This window comes from Melitaea cinxia, chromosome 30 (assembly GCF_905220565.1).
Source record: "Melitaea cinxia chromosome 30, ilMelCinx1.1, whole genome shotgun sequence".
In the NCBI taxonomy this organism is placed as follows: domain Eukaryota; kingdom Metazoa; phylum Arthropoda; class Insecta; order Lepidoptera; family Nymphalidae; genus Melitaea; species Melitaea cinxia.
The window spans coordinates 1,761,284-1,782,266 of record NC_059423.1 but is presented as its reverse complement, the minus strand read 5'-3'; the positions used below and the strand labels follow the sequence as shown (position 1 = coordinate 1,782,266).

The window sequence follows — 20,983 nt, the reverse complement described above, 5'->3', positions numbered from 1 at the left end:
GTGATATGAAATTATGGTTGTGAAATTTTTTTTTCAAAACGGACACATTTTATTTTTTATTTTTAATAAAGTAATTTTTGGTAACCTTCCTAAAAAAGATTAGCGAAAATTAATTATCGGTAACCTTCACTTACTATCTCAGATTCTCGTACTATTTCAATTACAGAATATCTACTAATTACCAACCAAACCCACCAAGTTTGTAATATTGAGTACTGTAATAGTTTTATGGATTAATAATTTGTAAATTAACGATTTAAGCCTGCTAATACTACTAATAATACTACAATATTTAAACAAGGGTTTTTCAAAGCAGAAGTAGTTTGTAAAATCCTTCTCTTCAAATTGACTCTAGTGACCTTCCCCAATTTCTGCATATCTTAAATTCTAAGACTTTACTAAGAAAATATATAAAATATGTCATGTATGTTACTTCTAGATAACTTACACAAGAGTAATTCGTCAAATACGATCAAAGTTTTTACTTAAAAAGCTTCAAAAACAAATTAGTACAGATAACTTACAGGTGTAGGCCTGTCTTTGCCAGGTCTAAAGCTGTACGCTCCAGACTGCAGAACCTGCTGACCTTGGCTGTAGTAATACCAGTTCTGGCTGATGAGGATCTTTATACCATCGATATGTTGGATGGATTCCAGGAGACCAGTAGATTTATTTATTGCTACTTTTATATACTGTAATATAATATTGAAACTTTGAGAAAATATCGCTATTGAAATAGCATTAGTAGATCCGGTACAATCGGTCCAAGTCTTGTATTTTAAACTTCCCATTAAAATTACTATTCTAAGCTCTAGGGGGGCGTTAGAACTAAGGGACACTACAATAAAAATATATCAGTATATAATTACTAGCTAACCCCGCAAACGTTGTTTTGTCATATATGTTATAGAGGCCCCTTAATCCCCCCCACCCCTCTTTATAGCTTAAGAGTATGAAAATAGATGTTGTTCGATTCTCAGACCTACCCAATATGCACACAAAGTTTCATGAGAAGGTCAAGCCGTTTCGGAGGAGTTTAACTACAAACACCGCGACACGAGAATTTTATATATTAGATTTGTAAGTAATTATAATATTATACCTCATTAGAAATTGTAGCTACTATCTCTTGTTCTGTTTCTTGATTTTGTGTTTTCTTAAACTGACCCTCCGCCTGAAAAAAATGTTTTAGTGCATGACAACATTTTTCAAAGTCTATAATTGTAACTTCTGGAAATATTGTAATCATAATTCTTCCTGCTCCTTTATTAAACATTTTTTAACCGACTTCCAAAAAAGGAGGAGGTTCTCAATTCGACTGTATTTTTTTTATGTATGTTACATCAGAACTTTTGACCGTGTGGACTGATTTCGACAAATTTTTTTTTAATCGAAAGGTGGTGTGTGTCAATTGGTCCCATTTAAATTTATTTGAGATCTAACAACCACTTTTTGAGTTATATCTAATAATGCGTTTTTACTTGACGCTTTTTTCGTCGACCTACGTTGTATTATACCGCATAACTTTCTACTGGATGTACCGATTTTGATAATTTTTTTTTTTTTTTGTTGGAAAGGAGATATCCCTAGTTTAGTACCATGATAAGGGAACCAGGATCTGATGAAGGTATCCCAGAGAACTCGAGTGAAACTCTTGAAAATCCGCAATAACTTCTTACCGGGTGTACACCGATTTTAATAATTTTTAATTTAATCGAAAGCTGATGTTTGTAAACATATAAATTTTATTGAAATCTGATAACTACTTTTTGAGTAATCTGTGATAACGCGTAGTTACTTGACTATTTTTTCGTCGATCTACGTTGTACCACTCGTCGATGTAATTGAAGTCGGTTTTTTTTAGTTTGCGAGCAAACATAATTATTCCGAGTTAATAATAAATCTATATAAATAAAAATGAATGTTGCTAAGCGCGTAACTCAAGAATTGTTCGACCAACTCGGCTAATTTCTTATTTTTTGGAATGTTCCTTAAGGCCCACAGAAGGTTTTAATACTAAAAAAATATATATTCCAGATTTGTTTTGTTTATCAATTATTTTAATTTTGATTACCATAAATAAACTTACCAATTGGTCTCGTATGGGCGATATGTAAAAAGCTGTGAATCCAAGGGGCGGTATATTTTCCGCTTCAAAACATAGCTCTTGCAAACTGTTTGATGTGCGTCCTGGCAGGTTGATGACCGCTGTCGGAAGTGGTACCAGTTGGTACTCCACTTCTTCATCTGTTGATGTTAAATTCAATTCTATTTCATTTTCCATGCTTAGTCGTCTTATACGGATTTTTAAGCGACTTCAAAAAAAGGTTTTTCTAAAAAAGGATTTCGTATTTTTGTTTATACGTATTTTATCTTTCACTATTTCTTATAATATAGCCTTTTTAGTTCTTTCTTGTTAATACCTTTACGCTTCAGCCTGAAATATCCCACTACTGGGCATAGGCCTCTTTCCCCATGTAGGAAAAGGATCAAAGCTTAATCCACCACGCTGCTCCAATGCGGGTTGGCGGATATGTTAATACCTTTATTCGATATAAAATCTGTTTTTACTCATCTAAACGCATATTATTGCCAACTAAACCAAAATTATTTGAATTATTAGCAGTTCTTAATTTCATCGGTCATGCCATTGTTTGCAATTAAATATTTGATAGTTGTTTGATACGTTGACAATGTTATTTATCTAATAATCTAATCAAAATTTCACATACCATTGTAATCGCGTATAGAGTAATGCAAGGCAATGGCTGGTAGTTGCAGGTGGAAGTATGTTTTGACGCTCAGAGGATTGTACACGATGAGCAGTATTGATTCTTGAGTTTCTGTGAACTAAATAATATTGTACTTTTAACATCGTCATCATTATCATCATCATTCCAGCCTATTGCAGTCCACTGCTGGACATAGGCCTCTACAAGTTCGCGCCAAAAATGCGTGAACTCATGTGTGTTGCCCATAATCACCACGCTGGGCAGGCAGGTTGTGACCGCAGGGCTGGCTTTGCCGCACCGAACACGCTGCTGCCCGTCTTCGGCCTGTGTGTTTCAAAGCCAGCGGTTAGATGAATATCCCGCCATCGGTCGGCTTCTTAAGTTCCAAGGTGGTAGTGGAACCTTGTTATCCCTTAATCGCCTCTTACGACACCCACGGGAAGAGAGGGGTGGCTATATTCTTTGGTGCCGTAGCCACACAGCACACTTTTAACATACATAATTTAAATGTTCTACAGAAGACGAAAAAAGTGACATTAGCCCTAAGGAATGCTTATTATAAATACATGTATCAATTACAAGTGAAGCTTATGTTTTGCGATAATTACAGAGAATATATTAATAATTAATAATATATAATAATTCTATCTGTGTGAATTTGTAATTGGTTGTGGTTTTGTGCCAAATTTATTATTATTAAAATATTATTAATAAAAAATTATATAATTGTGTATTATTATAACTGTAAATTCACCTTAAATAAATAAATAAAATAAATAGATATGGAGTTAGAATTTTAAAAAATGTAATGTTCTATTTTTTGCAAAACTATTACACATTTAGGCTTTAGTGGGATTTAAAGTGTTAGTAGATTTCGACAGATCTAAGATGTACTTAAAAATTTGTACTAAAAATGTAGTAATAAATAAATGACAGAACAATAACAATGGATGTGTTATGTAAGGTAATGTGGCTACGAACAAAATAAACGGTTATATGTATTACAGCAACTAAGTAGAATGTTTTAACTAAAATCACATTTTTGAAAGACATGATACTTTTGGCGCTACCAAAAGTAAATATAATTAAGTAATTCTAAACATTTTTTTTAATATCATATCAAAAATCGACCGCTTCAGCGGGGATCGAACCTGCATCTCCGTGTTACTGTGCCGGTTCTTTAGCCAATTAAGCTATGGAACGATGTACCCACTAGATCGAAATATTTGATATGATGATTTTATATTCGGTCTCGTCGGAGATGCAGATTCGATCCCCGCTGGAACGGTCGATTTTTGATATGATATTTAAAAAAAATTGTTTAGAATTTCCTAATGTGTGGGTAACACAAAAATAAATCGTACGAATAATTAAGTTAACTTACTCTACACTGACTTATGTTAAGTTGATGACATGTGATGAACTGCTGACTATTCTTGGGTCGTCTACTTCCGCCCCATGTAGGTGTTAGGACACTGTATTTGTATAACATGGACATTTAAATGTAACATATATAAAGAAGATCTCATTTACTAATATTGAATTGAAATCGTTTCAGCCTGTAATATCGAGAGGGTGTGGCTATATTTTTTAGTACCGTAGCCACACAGTACAATATACAATATATACAAAATGTTAAACAATAAAAAACTGACCTTAAAAGTTGAGAGACTTTTTTCGTACTAGCTTCGATAGCCTCAGACAATATTCTTATGAAATCGTTTGTTACATGCTGTTGACTTGTTCCTACAATCAATATTATTCTTAAATGACATAAAAATGACAAAATAACATAAAATATAACATCGAAATGGATACTGTAACACTGTAAGATGAAATAAATACTTTTGGACATAAAATACCTACTTGTAGTATGACTTTTAAAACTTAGCTTTATTTTTGGCAGCTTTGAATACACAATAAATATTAAAAAAAATACTTTTTGAGAAAAAATGTGTGCTTTAGACCACACGACTGAAGTTAAAGTTTCCCGTAACTTTAACGTAACTCTTTCTCTTTCTATCTTCACTAACTTATATCTCCCTCTCATATTCCGTTCAGCTCGCCCGATCACACTTTTCGCAATGCTCTCGCACGCATTCACCAGCTCATTACCGACGTCAAGCGTGCGTCAATAAGTTTCACTTCTTAGATAGGTATTCAACGATTTATATTTATCAAAAAGGAAGGATTTGTGTGCTGTCAGTATTAAATTATAAATTTATTGATCTTATTTGATAGCCGTTAGATGATTTTACGCAGTAATCAGACGCTGAGTATCTCGTATTATTGATCTCGTGTGTATGATATTCCATTACTCGTATGAACTAGTCCATCTTGGTAACTATTAAGGCAAAGTACTTAGATAACTTAGTTAACGAAAACATCTTCAAAACGCCTTCGACGGACCTATACCACTATCAAAGTGTGTTCGCTCAAACGTACACACTTTATTGAAAAGGGGAGACATATTAATAAAAAAACCTTGAGCAATGGTAGAATTTAACACTTTTATTTAAAATGTTTCTTTACCTGTGATAGCATCATGGTGTAACACCAAACCAACTGCGTGGCGTAACAGGTGAAGTTCATACGAGTCACCCATTCGAGATAGGACTGACAGTTGTTTCACGACCTGGAGATTACAAACACATGTATGTATGTCAAGTAGTTTATTTCCTTTAATAAGTTATTTTATACTTTGAATCAATATACTTAGGGGACATCCATTAATTACGTGAGCTCAGAATAGGAGGGGATGGGTCCAATTAAATCTCACCAAATCCTATTTAAACGCGGGGGGGGGGGGGATCATCGAAAATATCACCTGAACATCAAGAAATATAAAATATTACAGATATTAAAAAAATATATTTTGAGTGTTCATTTTGACGGCTAAAATAAATCTCATCGCTATTATCATTTCGTTCAAAAGAAATAAATAAAAAGATTTAGAGTAAGCTTAAAATATTTTTAAGCTAAACGTCCATCTCACGTAAGGGGAAGGGGGGGTCCAGGAAAATCTCACTAAAGGGGGGAGGAGTCTAAACTGATCAATAAATAGCTCACGTAATTAATGGATATAGCGCTTATATATAGCGCTACTACCCATTTTTTTTTGTCATTTTCCTTCTGGGACATTACTGTCTCGCAGAAGGAGACCATCGCCGTCCAGGACTCATCGTCGCCGAGCATCGCGGTGATGACGCTCGGCAGTGACGAGTCCCCTCCGAGGACTGTCGTCAGATCATGACGTAGCGCCGCCCATCTCAGGCAGCACTACTACCCATAGTTTAGTGTGATTTATACTTACTAAACTATACTCACCAGTAACATTATCTCCAAACGAAACTGTAGTGTGTTTTTAACTTTTAACCACATTCCGCTGTCGAATCATATTTATTTATCAGTTATTTTTACTACTTAAAATAATTAAATTTAAGTAATGCTTGATTCTATGGAGCCATATATGAATCTTTTACCTAATTAAGTACATAGCCAAAATATTGTAATATTTATAACTAACTGTACCCTGCACGCGTTACTACGCTTTCTTTTTTGGTCGTACCAACTCAGAAACCTTTGTGGGCTCATGCACGACACTTTGCGGAAGATCATGCCATAATCAAATGCATAGTTTACGATTCTATAAAGGACATACAGACAAACATTAATTTATATATATATAGATTTCTAAACTGTTTTTAATTTGTATTATATCCCTATTATAATCTATCCGCCAACCCGCATTGGACCAGCGTGGTGGATTAAGCTATGATCCTTCCCCTACATGGGGAAAGAGGCCTATGCCCAGTAGTGGGATATTACAGGCTGAAGCGTACGCGGCGGATATATTCCCTACTATGAGTAACGATCGCTATCAGGTGTACATGATAACAACCGGGACCGACGACTTAACGTGCTCTCCGAGGCACAGTGGGGAGACCCACAAGGACTGCACAAATACCCAGACCACGGCAAACACCTGTATGGTCAATACAAACGAACCCGCAACCGCCAGAGCAACAGGTACAATGGCTGTAACCGTTGCGCCAACGCGGCGTCGGCTGAAGCGTATATCCCTATTATTTAATATTATAAATGTGAATGTAAGTTTGTTTGTTACACTTTCACGCGAAAACTACTTAACCGATCATCATGAAACTTTGTACATATATTTTGGAGGTATTAGAAGTAGCATAAGACACTTTTTATTTAAAAAATTCAATGCGAGTGATACCGCGAGTAATAGCTAGTATTAGAGAAATATATACCTGTAAAAAAGCATGTGCCCTTTTCACATAATATTTCAGACTGGGCCTTGAAGTGTAGAAGCCTGTCCAGTAAGTGTTAGCGTCGCTGCCGTACGGTAAATGATCAGCCTAAAACAAGTCTTTATTATTACAGCCATAAGAGAAATATTGCCGAACTTTGTATTACCTAATCTCTTTTACTATGCCTTTATCGTAAAATTACTAGCTCCGTTTAAATTTATAACTCTCTGTATACTTTCTAGATTGTCTGGAAATGGTGACACTAGGCTATAATATTGCGTAAGTCGTATATAGTATAAAGGCGAAGTTTTTAACGAGATCGGGTGGAGGAAGAAAATCAGTTGAAATTTTTGTATCAATTGCTAGTGTTTATGAACTGTAATCATTTAATAATAAAAATACAACAGAAGATAATTCACTATTAAAATAATAAAAAATTATCTTTTCAGTGTGTTTAATTGTATGGAAAAAAAGTCTTTAAACATACTTTACCTTTTCCGTATAAAGTGCTTTATCCCTCCTCCCATAAAGGTAAATGGACTTCAAATAGCAAGATGGCGTCGAATAAAATATGTTTACATCCGAGATGTTAGCTGGGTGTGTGGTCACGTGACTGCGAATACGAAATATCGTTTTAAAATAAAGTGTCTAATACTCAATACTACTTTATACTAATTCTTACAGTAGGAATATTAAAAAAATGGATCCGAGGATAATTTTGAACTATTTAAACTTAACGCGTACGACAGTTTGTAAGAATGGAAAGCTAATAAGTCGAAAATGATTGAATAAGCGTAGCAAAACCATAATAATATAAATCAAATTAACTGAGGTAGGGCACAGCAGGAATTTCCTGCTCAAAATATGGAGCAGCCCGGCTGGGGTAGTACTTCGACCTTACAGAAGATCACAGCTAAATAATACTGTTTTCAAGCAGTATTGTGTTCCTGTTGGTGAGTAAGGTGACCAGAGCTCCTGGGGGGATTGGGTCGGCAACGCGCTTGCGATGCTTCTGGTGTCGCAGGCGTCTATAAGCTACGGTAATCGCTTACCATCAGGTGAGCCGTACGCTTGTTTGCCGACCTAGTGACAGAAAAAAAATTCTCATTTGTTTATAAATAATAATAAATAATAAATAAATAAACGCTACACACTGGCTCCCAGTAGGATTTTCTCCTGTGTTGGGTCCGAACACACACAATACACAAGCACAAACGCCCAGACCGCGACAAACATCTATATCTATAATATAAAAGTGAGTCGCTGAATGTGTTGCTAAGCGCAAAACTCGAGAACGGTTGGACCGATTTCGCTAATTCTTTTTTTAAAATATTCCTTGAAGTACGAGGATGGTTCTTACGGAGAGAAAAATTCTAAAAAAAAAATTAAATTTCCTGAAAAAGTCTAAAAACAACACTTTTCTATACTCCCATACAAAAGATTTGTGATAATACTTAAAAGTCAATTTGAACTTTAATACCATACGATAAAGTTTGTGTTAGGCGATACAAAGTTCGCCGGGTCAGCTAGTAGCCAATACAAATATCTGTCGTGAGCGGGGATCGAACCCGCGACCACCAGCGCGGTGTCGTCATTTATGAAACTGTTTTCTCAGTTATATAAAAAAAAATTACCTTGATCTAAATATTAAATTAAATCTTAATCTTGAACTGTCACATTATTTTATATTATCATAATAATCCTCAGAAGACTATTATTATTCATAATTTTTTAAATAATTTTGTACCATTTAATTGCATAATAAATAAATAAATAATGAGGTAGAAATATCCTGGGGAAATAGACTGAGGTAGTACCTCGACCTTAACCTTACAGAAGCACAGCTTTTTTTTTTTTTTTTAAATATATAGACTAGCGCTTGACCGCGATCTCACCTGAAGGTAAGTGAAGATGCAGCCTAAGATAGTGCGCGCTTGCCTAGAAGATGCCTATTCACTCTTGATTTGAAAATACCCAAGTTGTAATTATTTGGAAAAACGGAAGCCGGAAGGGCATTCCAGATTTTTGCGGTGCGTATTAAGAAAGAGGAAGCAAAACGCTTAGTGCGAGATCGTGGGATTTCAACCACGTAGCGGTGCACACTCAAGCGATGCCTAGCGGTTCGGTGGTAGAATGGTGATGGTGGAACCAAATTGTGCAGCTCTTGGGCACACTCTCCGAAATATACTCTGTAAAATACAGACAGACAGGCAACCTCGCGCCGATGTTCAAGACTTTGTAGTCTAGAGTTAACCAGTGGTTCATCACCGATGAGTCTTCTGGCGCGTCGATCCACAGACTCCAAAGCAGCAAGCTGGTACTTGGCAGAGCCATCCCATAAGTGACTGCAGTACTCCATACTCGATCGAACTTGAGCTTGGTACAGAGTGAGAAGCTGTTCCGGTGTGAAGTACTGCCTGACTTTATTGAGGATACCAAGTTTCGTACCGGCGATTTTTGCCTTGGATTCTATGCATTGTCTGAAGTTCATATTAGACGAGATATTTATGCCTAAAAGATCAATATTATCGGTGATCGGTACAGATAGCTAAATAATACTGCTTTTAAACAGTATTGTGTTCCTGTGTTGAGTAAGGTGATCAGAGTTCCTGGGAGAAATTAGGGATAGGGTTGGCAACGTGCTTGAGATGCTTCTGGTGTTGCAAATGTCTTTAAGCTACTGTAATCGCTTACCATCAGGTGAGCCATATGATTGTTTGCTGTCCTAGCTGTATAAAAAATACTTTAAGAATCTGCTTCATCAGTTTCTGATAAAGCTATCTGATATTTAATGTTATCTAATAAATAAAAACTTATGATACATCGTTCTTATTCACCCTGAACTCAACTAAATGGATCAGATGTTTCTATTGCAGCTCGGCTTTATACTTCAAGTACTGTTTTTTCGGACCCCAGATACAGGGAAAATCCTACGGGCCGTTGTATGTGGAGCGATTATTTACTAGTTTATTCTATTTATTTATTTATACAAAATCAGTAGAGTGACTTCAAGTTTGATTTTTTTCCGTTATCTAGAAACAAATGTCAATCTGCACTTGAGCATGATGACACGGTTCAATGAACGCTTCAGATAATACTCTGAAAATTGTACAAATCTGCTTCCTTCCGAGGTTTTTCCACGTTTTTCTATTTACTCATAAACAAAAACATTAAAAAAGATAATGAGGCTAAACTAATCAAAGTCCAAAAGCGTTTCCTTTGTTTAGATTTAAAATTGAGGAAGTTAGTTGGTGACTGGCTTTTTTTAAAATTTTTGTTTATGCTAAATAATCTTATATATAAAATTCTCGTGTCGCGGTGTTTGTAGATAAACTCCTCCAAAACGGCTTGACCGATTTTCATGAAATTTTGTGTGCATATCGGGTAGGTCTGAGAATCGAACAACATCTATTTTCATACCCCTAAATGTCAAGGGTAGTCCATCCCAAATTTTTTTATTCTTTATTATTAGATAAATTATTTATTTTTTATTTTATTATGATTTGGCATTGAAAAATACATACAACCCTATATTTTCACCCTTCTACCACTAACCCCTATTTTTAAATAGCGTTTAGCGGCAAGACAACGTTTGCCGAGTCACGAAACGAACGAAACGGTGTTCGTCGCCGACAGAACAAATCGCAACGACCTACTTTCCTATGACTTTTCTGAAGTTTCACTTCTGCGTGTGCGAATTGTACATACACGAGATATATACACTCACACACATTTTTTAAAATTTAAACTTCACTCGTTTGCCCGTTCTCAAGATAAGGCAACGCACCTATGGAATATATTTTTTTTAATATATAGACTAGCGCTTGACTGCGATCTCACCTGATGGTGAGGATGGTAGGGAATATCAGTTATACCGTCGCTAACTTTTGTGTTTGTGTATAAATTTGAAAGAAGGATATGCTATAAGAAGGACGAGATAATGATACAGTTTTCAGAGAATATGGTATAAATCAAATCAAATATTACTTTGTTTGATAATGCCTTTAAAGCAATTTGAACCTTTTTTTACATATTATAATTATATTTGTTGTAATTAATTAATTATAGTTATGAAATGAATTGAAATGAAATGAAAACATTTATTTCGTCATAGGGTGATATACACACTTAACGAAAGTCAAAATAATGTCAATTACAAAAATCATAATACAAATAAATTTTAAAAAAAAACTCGACTGATAAGTCAAGTTACCACCGATTCGGAATGTGGATTCTGCAGAGAAGAATTGAAAAGAAACTCCGCAGTTACTCTTTTAATTTAAACTGCGTTTTAACATAAATTTAGTCATATCAACATGTACCAATACTTACTTAATCAATTTGTCAATGTTAATAAACCAATTCGCTGCGCTCTGGTACGTGAAGTCTCCCCCCATCGTGACCATGATGTTGTCGTGGTCGTAGTACTTCGCTTGGCGTTCGATTTGTGTTATAAAGTCATTTACCTAAAAATAAGTTCGAGTTAATGTGGCACCATCGATTTAGCTAATTACACACCAAATGGAGAAGATTTTGAAAAGGGAATTTTGTGCGGTCAAGATCCCAAAGTCAATTGAATGTTACGAATGAACCTGAAAAAAGGTTTTAATGTATTTTCAATTCTACGTGATATTGGCAAAATGGTCATTCCTATTTTTGAAGAATAATAAACAAGCCAAGTGCGAGTCGGACTCGCGCTCGAAGGGTTCCGTACTAAATATTTGACTAGGTAAAATATTTAAATATTTTTTTATTTTAATGTTATTATTTATTATTAAAGTAAATATACAATTAAGTATTTTGTGAATATTTCAAGTGCCTACCTATTACCATTTATATATTTAAGCCAATATATATTTTATTTTGTTTTTAGTATTTGTTGTTACAGCAGCAACAGGAATATATAAATATATTTATGAAAATTTCAACTGTCAAGCTATCGTTACCGTGACAGGCAGACGGACGGACGGACGGACGGACAGACAGCGAAGTCTTAGTAATAGGATCCCGTTTTTACCCTTTGGGTACGGAACCCTAAAAAGGTATTATGTCAAAACAAGTTGCAGGACAAGTTTTTATTATTGGGCACATGAATCCTAAAATTAATATTCACCTCTGAAATTTTTATTTCTAAACTTACTCGTTTGTCAGCATTATAGGCTTTGCTGTCGGGATCTTCGACAATGGGTTCATCACTGCAGAGGAAGTCGAAACAAAATCCTTCTGGTGCGTTGTAAAGATTATACATAGTGTGTGTCATTATGTCACACATTTTACCTGAAATAATTCGGTATATAAACTTCATAAGCGGCGATTATCACTTGAAATGCTAAAAAAAGTATCTGATTGCCAGTATTTTTATGAAATACAGGAATAGTATTTATAATACTATGATATTAACTGTAATATTATCTCTATTATATTAACAAAGCTGTGTGGCTACGGAAATATAATATAAAGAATATAGCCACCCCCTCACTTCCCGTGGTTGTCGTAAGAGGTAACTAAGGGATAACACAGTTCCACTACCACCTTGGAACTTAAAAAGTCAACGGATGGCGGGATAACCATCCAACTGCTGGCTTTCAAATACACAGGTCGAAGACGGGCAGCAGCGTCTTCGGTGCGACAAAACCAGCCCTGCGGTCACCAACCCGCCTGCCCAGCGAGGTGACTATGGGCAAAACACTTGAGTTCACGCCGTTTCTGGCGCGAACTTGTCGAAGCCTATGTCCAGCGGTGGACTGCGATAGGCTGAAGTGATGATGATGTGATTAATTAAAATGATTGAAAACAACCTAAGTACTGGGCTTTTCTAGTCTACTTGGACATCTTTCTCAACTCTCAGACTTAACAAAAATAACATAAAACTTTATTTTACTTATCTTTTTATTACGACTTACCAAGCATATCACTGCCTCTCCACATAAACTCCATTTTATCTTCTTCAATCATCATTTCCCTCTCTCTATGTTCTACTCTTCCTATCAGAAAAGAGGCTTGTAAATATAAAGTAATATTTAATATGGCAGGCTAAATAAATAAATAAACGCTTCACATTCAAAGTTTATGTTTTAAGGCTTCTTCCCTACCACCGATTCCCTGTTTATCCACTATTTACGGGAGACATACAATTGAATTGTAATCTTACGCATACCAATTTTTTTTATAAAACTAGCTCGATAAACAAGCGTCGTCAGATCACCTGATGATGCTATTACCGTAACTGAGGTAGGGCACAGCAGGAATTTCCTGCTCAAAATATGGAGCAGCCCGACTGGGGTAGTACCTCGACCTTGCAGAAGATCACAGCTAAATAGTACTGTTTTAAGCAGTATTGTGTTCCTGTTGGTGAGTAAGGTGACCAGAGCTCCTGGGGGATTGGGGATTGGGTCGGCAACGCGATTACGATGCTTCTGGTGTCGTAGGCGTCTATAAGCTACGGTAATCTCTTACCATCAGGTGAGCCGTACGATTGTTTGCCGACCTAGTGATATAAAAAAAAGACACCCGGAGCAGTGAAAGCATTGCAAGCAAGTTGCCGACTCTACTGTCGACCCTCCTCAAGAGCTCAGGTCACCTTACTTAGACAGGAACGTATTACTGCTTGAAACCTGTATTATTTAGCTCTGATCTTTTGTAAAGTCAAGGTACTTACCCCGGTCGGGCTGCTCCATATTTTGAGCAGGAAATTTCCTGCTGTACCCTACCTCAGTGACCATTTCTAAAATTTATTTTTCATCCATTTTACTATTGGACACATTATATACAGTACTGAAAATTGGAAAAAAAATACCACAGTCGGTGCCATGTTTTGTTTGTTATTATGTATGGATCAGCGTGGTGGATATACCTACAATCCTTCTCTTATATAGATAAAGAGGCCTATGCGTAGCAATGGGATGTTACTGGCTGAGTTTTTTGGTTAGGAAGCGAATCAACTAATTTATTGAAATATAGGAACAGGATTTAATAAAGATTACCTATAAAAAGTCCATCGAAGCCCATTTGTGCTAACAAAGAAGTGTGTTCCCTTGTGTGTCCGTATGTGTCTATCTGCCATGCTGCTTTAGGTTTACCGCAAGGACCTAAAGTGTCGTTAAGTTTTCTGGAAAGGGAATAAAATTATTTATTAAAAATAATGATAACAACTTACAAATTTTTATAGTATGATGGATTAAGTTTTTTATTGTTATTTACTCATGATTACTATTCACTACTCTTCAATTTTTTTTTTCTTTTTCAATCAATCACATCAATGCGAGCGAAGCCGCGAGTGAAAGCTAGTACTTAATAATAATGTTTTAATTATTATAATAATAATTCCAAAATAAAATACCTCAGTCCCCAAGTATACTGATCCAAAAGCTGCAAATAATCAACAGTAGCCTCATCACTTTGCACCCAGCCACCACCAGCAAATTCTATTCGACCTTCGGCGACCAGAGACCTGAATGTAGCCCGAGTTGTTCCGCGCTGTTCCTTCCACCAGCGCCAGAAATATGCTGTTTCTGAGAAGGTGAATCTAAAAACAAAAATTAAAAGTCTTTCAATTTCTTGTTATTTAAATCTATTTCAGATAACATAATGCGCTTAAAAGCATAAAAAACTCGGGCTTAAACTGAAACGCGTGAAATCACTGAAGTTAAAATTAGGTAACGAGGTCATTGATTAGGTATTTGATTCGATACGGATGCCTATCTCTTTAACTGTAACGGTGATCTAGCCAGCCTAGATTATTTTGGTCCATATCATACCAGATAATTTAGATTATAAAGTTGATATAATATGTAAAACAACAGTTTTTTAGACAGGACACGATACGAAATATCCTGCTCAAAATCTGGAGCAACCCGATCGGGGAAGAACCTCAACTTTACACAAGATCACAGATAAATAAAATTGTTTTCGAGTAGTTTTGTGTTCCTACGGTGAGTAAGGTAGTCAAAACTTCTGGGGAGAGTTAAGGCTAGGATTGGCAACGAACTTGCAATGCTTCGCCATAGTGGAGCGTGCCGTATTGTTGTATGAATCTATTTATTTTCATGTTAGGACGATCATTAGTCCTACAATGAGACGCTTAGAGGCGGACGCTTACTGTACTGTAATTTAATGTCAGTTTTATGCTTATAAAGTAAATAATTCAACAAATTTTTTTGGTCTTCATAACTTGTCTTACAAATTATATGACTGTTTCTTGCATTGCTTTGCTGCTTGTATTTACTAATTTGTTGTTCGTTGAAATGGTTGAAAATGAAAGATATGAGAAATTAAACAATTCTGTATTGCAAATTACAATATTACGCAAACACTTCGCACGACGAGAAGAAGTAAGGGAAAGAGAGTTCAAATGTCAAATCACTGTCTTATATACCTAACGTTCTGTCACATCACTGATTGTCTATTGCACTCACAGTTTATAAACACTTCACACCGATGACTGATAAATTAAAGTGCGGACCACACGATGTGAACCAAGAGTTGCAACGCAAGATGTGAGACGTTCCTTAACATACTCCCCCCGTTGAAGAATCAATATTCTTCAACTTTGTGTGTTCATTGTCGAGCAAGGGGGAGAGGCGAACCAGAGGGCGGCGATAACAGCCTGTAGTGGGCCGAACGCGAGAGCTCCCGTCTGGCCCCGGATATAGTCTGGCTACTGGCATCCAGTACTCCAATATAAAGGTGGCAGGTCTCCAACCTTTAGCTTAGTCTTGTTTGATTTGCTTGATACGTGCGTAGCGTTTTAATTGTGATTCCCTTTCATTCTCCAAGGCGCGAGCCGGCAGCTCATTTAGTAGTCTTCCGATTAAGAAGTGCCCTGGGGAGAGGAAAAGGAAATCGTCAAGGGAACATGGATAATGGGCACAAGGGACGACTATTCAGAATAGCCTCCACTTGTGCAAACAAAGTTAGAATTGCTTTAAAAGTTAAAATTTCTTCAAAAGTTAAATGAGAATTCCCATGACTCGTTTATATATTATATATATGTTTGTTTGTGTGATGTATTATTGATATGATGTTTTGTCGGTCACACCGGCCTCCCATATGTCGCCGAAGTGAGGAGCGTAAGACACAATGAATTTAAATTTTGATGCTTTGCTGAGCTGTAAATTCAGTTAACGCGATGTTATGTATATCGGTGAATTTACTGAGCTCTCTTGCCGCTCCTACAAAATTGCGTTTGCTATTGGAATAGATGTCCGCTGGCCTACCGTGGCGCGAAACAAATCTATGCAAAAATCATGATGAAGGCATCTTTAGATAGGTCATCTACATAAAAATCCTTTTGTATAATAATTTTGATAAAACTATCGTCGCATTCATCTCCTATCTGCCCTAGACATCGCGTACTTAAATAGCTGGCACTTGCGGTACAGCAAGTGACAGTATTTAGTGGCATTGCTTTGATTGGTAGGGACTCATCTTCTCTCCATAAATCAACCGTAACTAACTCGAATTAATATGGAGAAAAGAGAATCCCGAATGTTGTGTTATCCAACCATTAGCAAACATTGATTGAAAAACCAGAAGAAGAGAAAGCGGAACTATCAAATATGACCCTAAGCTTAGTAGATTAATTAAATATTTTAAAGACAGCATGATTACAAAAATAAGAAGGATCTGGTAAAGCAACTGTAGATTCCGACGGATGGCCTAAATTTTGATATTCTCTCATGAAATGTATGTATTGAGATTTTAATGAAGTATATTTTTTGAAACGTTTTTCTAAATTGAATAATCGCCTTTTTGCTAAGTTATATGTTTCACCTAGACAATCAGGTGAATTGCGTAATGGAAGTCTGACACTAGACCTGCCAGAAGGAAGCCGTGAAGTGTGAGACCGAAAGTGGTTCTCACAGGCTAATTCTTTTTCGCTTAGAATAGTTTTTTGGTGAAGCCTTTCTAGCTTCCTAAATTTTGCTAGTAAATTGTTAATTTTGTTTTTCTTTGGGAGGTTATCGTTGATAACTGAATTATTGCAAAACACTTGTTTAGCTTGATATGAAATAGGACCACCAATCAACCAACCGAAACTGGAATATTGTAATGTAGGCTTGTTTGCACCTAAAGAAATACGTTCATTCTTCAAGAGTTGCCAAAAAAGATCGGCTCCTATTAGTATATCAATAGGAGCTGGCTGATTGAAATCGGGGTCAGCTAAATGCAAGTGCGATGGTATGTTTAATTGTTGTATATTTATAGGTGCCTTAGGCAGATTCCCAATCAGCCTATCAAGCACAAGACAATTTAATTTAGTCTTATAATTATTGTAAATGGATTTTAATTGGATCACACAGCTTTCTTTTGTTTGTTTATCTGAGTGACCGATACCAATAACATTTGTAGAAATTGGATTTGAATGAATTGCAAGTTTTTGTTGAAGAGATTTTGAAATGAAGGATGACTGACTGCCTGAATCCAACAAGGCCCGTACCTTAAGAGGCTCTTTAGTGATTGGATTCAAAATGTATACTTGGGCAGTAGTCAATAAAACTTTATTTGAATTTTTGTTTGAAAAGTTTACTATAGTTTCAGAGACTTCGCCAGAGGCACTGTTGACCTTTGGTTCGTCAACTGGATGCAATAGAGTATTATGTTGTTTCTTGCATATTTTGCATGGCCCTACTCGACATTCGACTAAAGAGTGACCCTGCCTTAAACAATTAATACATAATTTGTACTTGGAAATATCGTTTAATTTATCCTCTCTGGATTTAGATATGAATATTTGGCAATCATAAATCCTATGATTTTGATTGCAGACAATACACCTAGACAAAGTGCTATTGTCCTTTTGATTTATAGCAATAAATGAATTTGAAATTGGTCGATCACGCTTAATGTGATGATTATAATGATTATGATAATTGACAGGCCTTGAATGTTGCATTTTACTATTGTTATTTGTTGAAATGTTATTATGAAAACTAGAACCTTGATCATTCTTATTGTGACGCGTACATTCAAGAACATAAGCCCTATCAATCAAAAATTTATTGAATTCGGTTAAACTAGGAATTTCACCTAAACTATTGCGTTGCTCTTCCCATTTAACAAGTGTTTGCGTATCGAGTTTAGATGAAACCAAATGTATAATTAACGTGTCCCAGTGATCAGTAGGTTGACCTAGGTTAGCTAAAGCATGTAAATTTTTTGAAACATGATCGACTAAAGAGCGTAATGAAGTGTCCGATTCGCGGTTTATTTTTTCAATATTGAATAATGATTTAATGTGATAATTTACAAGTAATCTTTTGTTATTGTAACGTTCATAAAGTAATTGATAAGCGCTATTATAGTTGGCTGCGGAAACCTCAATGTTTGAAATTACCCGAGCTGCATCGCCTTCCAAATAAGAAATTAAATAATGAAACTTTTGAATCAATGAAATGCGGCTATTGTTGTGAACTAAATTATTAAAAGTATCTCGAAACTCTAACCAACGGAAGAACGAACCATCAAACTTTGCAATTTGTATTTGCGGCAAGGTTATAAAATTCTCATTATTATGATCGCGAACACATTGAGCATCTTGGAATAAGGACTCACGACGTCTCTTATCCTGTTCTAAATTCTTTAATTCATTTTGTTCTTCAATGATATTTTTTGCCATCGCGGTACATAATATGAAATCTTGCTCAATGCGTTCACGCTCATCGAGCTCTTCGTCTAAATTGTCAGAATTTATCAGTTCAATTTGAGTTTGCAGCTCATCGTATTTAGCGGACAGATTCTCAAAGCGACTGAGCTTCAGTGAAAGCTCAGCGACTTCGATACCCGTCAGTTGAGATTGCCTTGTAATCTTGTCTAAATAGTTTTTGAATTTAGTAATTTGTCCTTTTATAGAACTGCGCTTTACAATTAAAACCTTTATCCCGGATTCTTTGTCAATAGTTGATACTGAAGGTTCGGACATTGTGAAAAATATAGATAGAAAATATTTTTGTAATTATTGAAAATAGAAAACTGTATGAACTAGAATAATACTAAAATTATTTGTATATGAATAATATTAAAGTTATTTGTATTTGTATATGAATATGAACTGGATTAATACTAAAGTTATTTGAATTTAAATTAATTAATTACAAGACACCTCAAAAAAGAAAAGAAAATAAAATGAAATGATGCAAATGTCTTAGCTGAAGCTCCTCAATAGACGACACATAGAAGACAGGCGCGTAGCGGCAAGACAAGATGGCAGAAGCCCCAACCACGTTGGTGCGCTTCATGTACCGCAACGCTGAAATAGTCGGCCAAATCGTCTAAGCATCGCACAATAAATAGGATTGAGGCTCAATATCGCCTTTAGAATTGAATTAATTTTGAAATGAATTGAATCAACCTATGAAATGAATTGAATTATGTTGTTAAGTTAATGTTGTATCAAGTAAGGGAATTTAGAAAAAGTTAAATGTAATTAAATTGAATTAAGTATTGAATAAACATTTGTATTATCGTAGTTGTATAAAAAATTTGATGCTGTTGACTCGAAATCTAATATAATAAAATATTAAGTTTAATTTGTATTAAGTAATGGAATTTAGAAAAGTTAAATGTAATTAAATTGAATGAAGTATTGAATAAACATTTGTAATAATGTATGGAAAACATTTGTATTAGGTGTGACACACCTTGAAGTAAAGAAATAAAAATCTGAAGCGGTTAAACTAGTAATATAAAACATTAAATTTAATTTAAAGTAAATTTGGAAAATAATATGCAAGTAAATTAAAAACTACTGTTATAAAATATTAAATTTAATGTCTTAATGAAAGAAATTTGGAATAAAAAGTTATTGTGAAATATTAATTTTAATGCATTGATGAAAGAAATTTAGAGGTTAAGTTGAAAAATATTATTGTAAATTTGTATTAAATGAAGAAATTCGAACAAGAAAATTGAATATAAGAACACATGTTTGTTGAATGTAGTACGGCAATTAAGAAATTAAACCAAAAATCATTGTAAATTTGCAATAGCAGAATGCTAATTTTGAAATATAAATGGAAATAGGAAAAAAAGAAATGTAAATTTAGGAGATTAGGATGGATTAGGATTTAGGATTGGTAATCATGATTGTTAAAAATAAGGAAAAATAATTTGGAAAAAGGTTAGGATCGATTAGGATTGATTAGGATTGGGGATCATGGTTTGGGCACTTATCTTATCATGGTTGCGAGGTGAGGCTTTAGCCGCGTCACTGCTCGATCCAAGATGTCGGCCATGTGTTCCGGTGATCCTGGGTTGATTTTGAAGTCCCTGTTCGGGCGCCAAATGTTTCTTGCATTGCTTTGCTGCTTGTATTTACTAATTTGTTGTTCGTTGAAATGGTTGAAAATGAAAGATATGAGAAATTAAACAATTCTGTATTGCAAATTACAATATTACGCAAACACTTCGCACGACGAGAAGAAGTAAGGGAAAGAGAGTTCAAATGTCAAATCACTGTCTTATATACCTAACGTTCTGTCACATCACTGATTGTCTATTGCACTCACAGTTTATAAACACTTCACACCGATGACCGATAAATTAAAGTGCGGACCACACGATGTGAACCAAGAGTTGCAACGCAAGATGTGAGACGTTCCTTAACAATGACTATATATATAAATTTTCTTTTCCCAATGTATGTTCCAGATAAACTCCGAAAATACTGAACCAATTTTTGGTACAACTTGGGAGATAGGGTAGTTTTTATCTCAGTTGGACTTAGTAGGTGGCGCTGCTATCAGTATGTAAGCAATCAATTTTGGTAGCTGTTTTCCGGGTAGAGCAACGTGTGCCGCTAGTGTAAATATAAAATTTTTAGAGAGGACATTGCACTTAATTTTTAAAAACTGAATAATCCAATAAAATACGTACTTCCTCCTTTTATCATGCAGAAGTTCTGACAGTACCGAATGGTATATGAGTTGTACATTCGCTGAACTGACGCTGCTCTTAGCTGAAAATATTAGTAAAATATTA

The 20,983-nt window shown here is 35.3% G+C and overlaps 1 protein-coding gene across 1 annotated transcript in view; it reads right to left on the bottom strand.

Annotated features, from left to right (window-relative positions):
* Window positions 1-20,983, bottom strand: part of LOC123668077 (lysosomal alpha-mannosidase-like) — a 51,007-nt gene that overhangs the window by 28,440 nt on the left and 1,584 nt on the right. The window contains exons 3-17 of the mRNA XM_045601870.1: window positions 20,879-20,960; window positions 14,346-14,531; window positions 13,990-14,114; window positions 12,910-12,990; window positions 12,147-12,283; window positions 11,339-11,472; window positions 7,499-7,619; window positions 7,007-7,114; window positions 5,265-5,367; window positions 4,388-4,478; window positions 4,117-4,207; window positions 2,733-2,850; window positions 2,090-2,247; window positions 1,103-1,174; window positions 525-692 (exon numbers count right to left, since the gene is read on the bottom strand). Of these exons, the coding sequence (XP_045457826.1) occupies window positions 525-692; window positions 1,103-1,174; window positions 2,090-2,247; window positions 2,733-2,850; window positions 4,117-4,207; window positions 4,388-4,478; window positions 5,265-5,367; window positions 7,007-7,114; window positions 7,499-7,619; window positions 11,339-11,472; window positions 12,147-12,283; window positions 12,910-12,990; window positions 13,990-14,114; window positions 14,346-14,531; window positions 20,879-20,960 (1,775 nt within the window). The remainder of the gene's footprint in view (window positions 1-524; window positions 693-1,102; window positions 1,175-2,089; window positions 2,248-2,732; window positions 2,851-4,116; window positions 4,208-4,387; window positions 4,479-5,264; window positions 5,368-7,006; window positions 7,115-7,498; window positions 7,620-11,338; window positions 11,473-12,146; window positions 12,284-12,909; window positions 12,991-13,989; window positions 14,115-14,345; window positions 14,532-20,878; window positions 20,961-20,983) is intronic.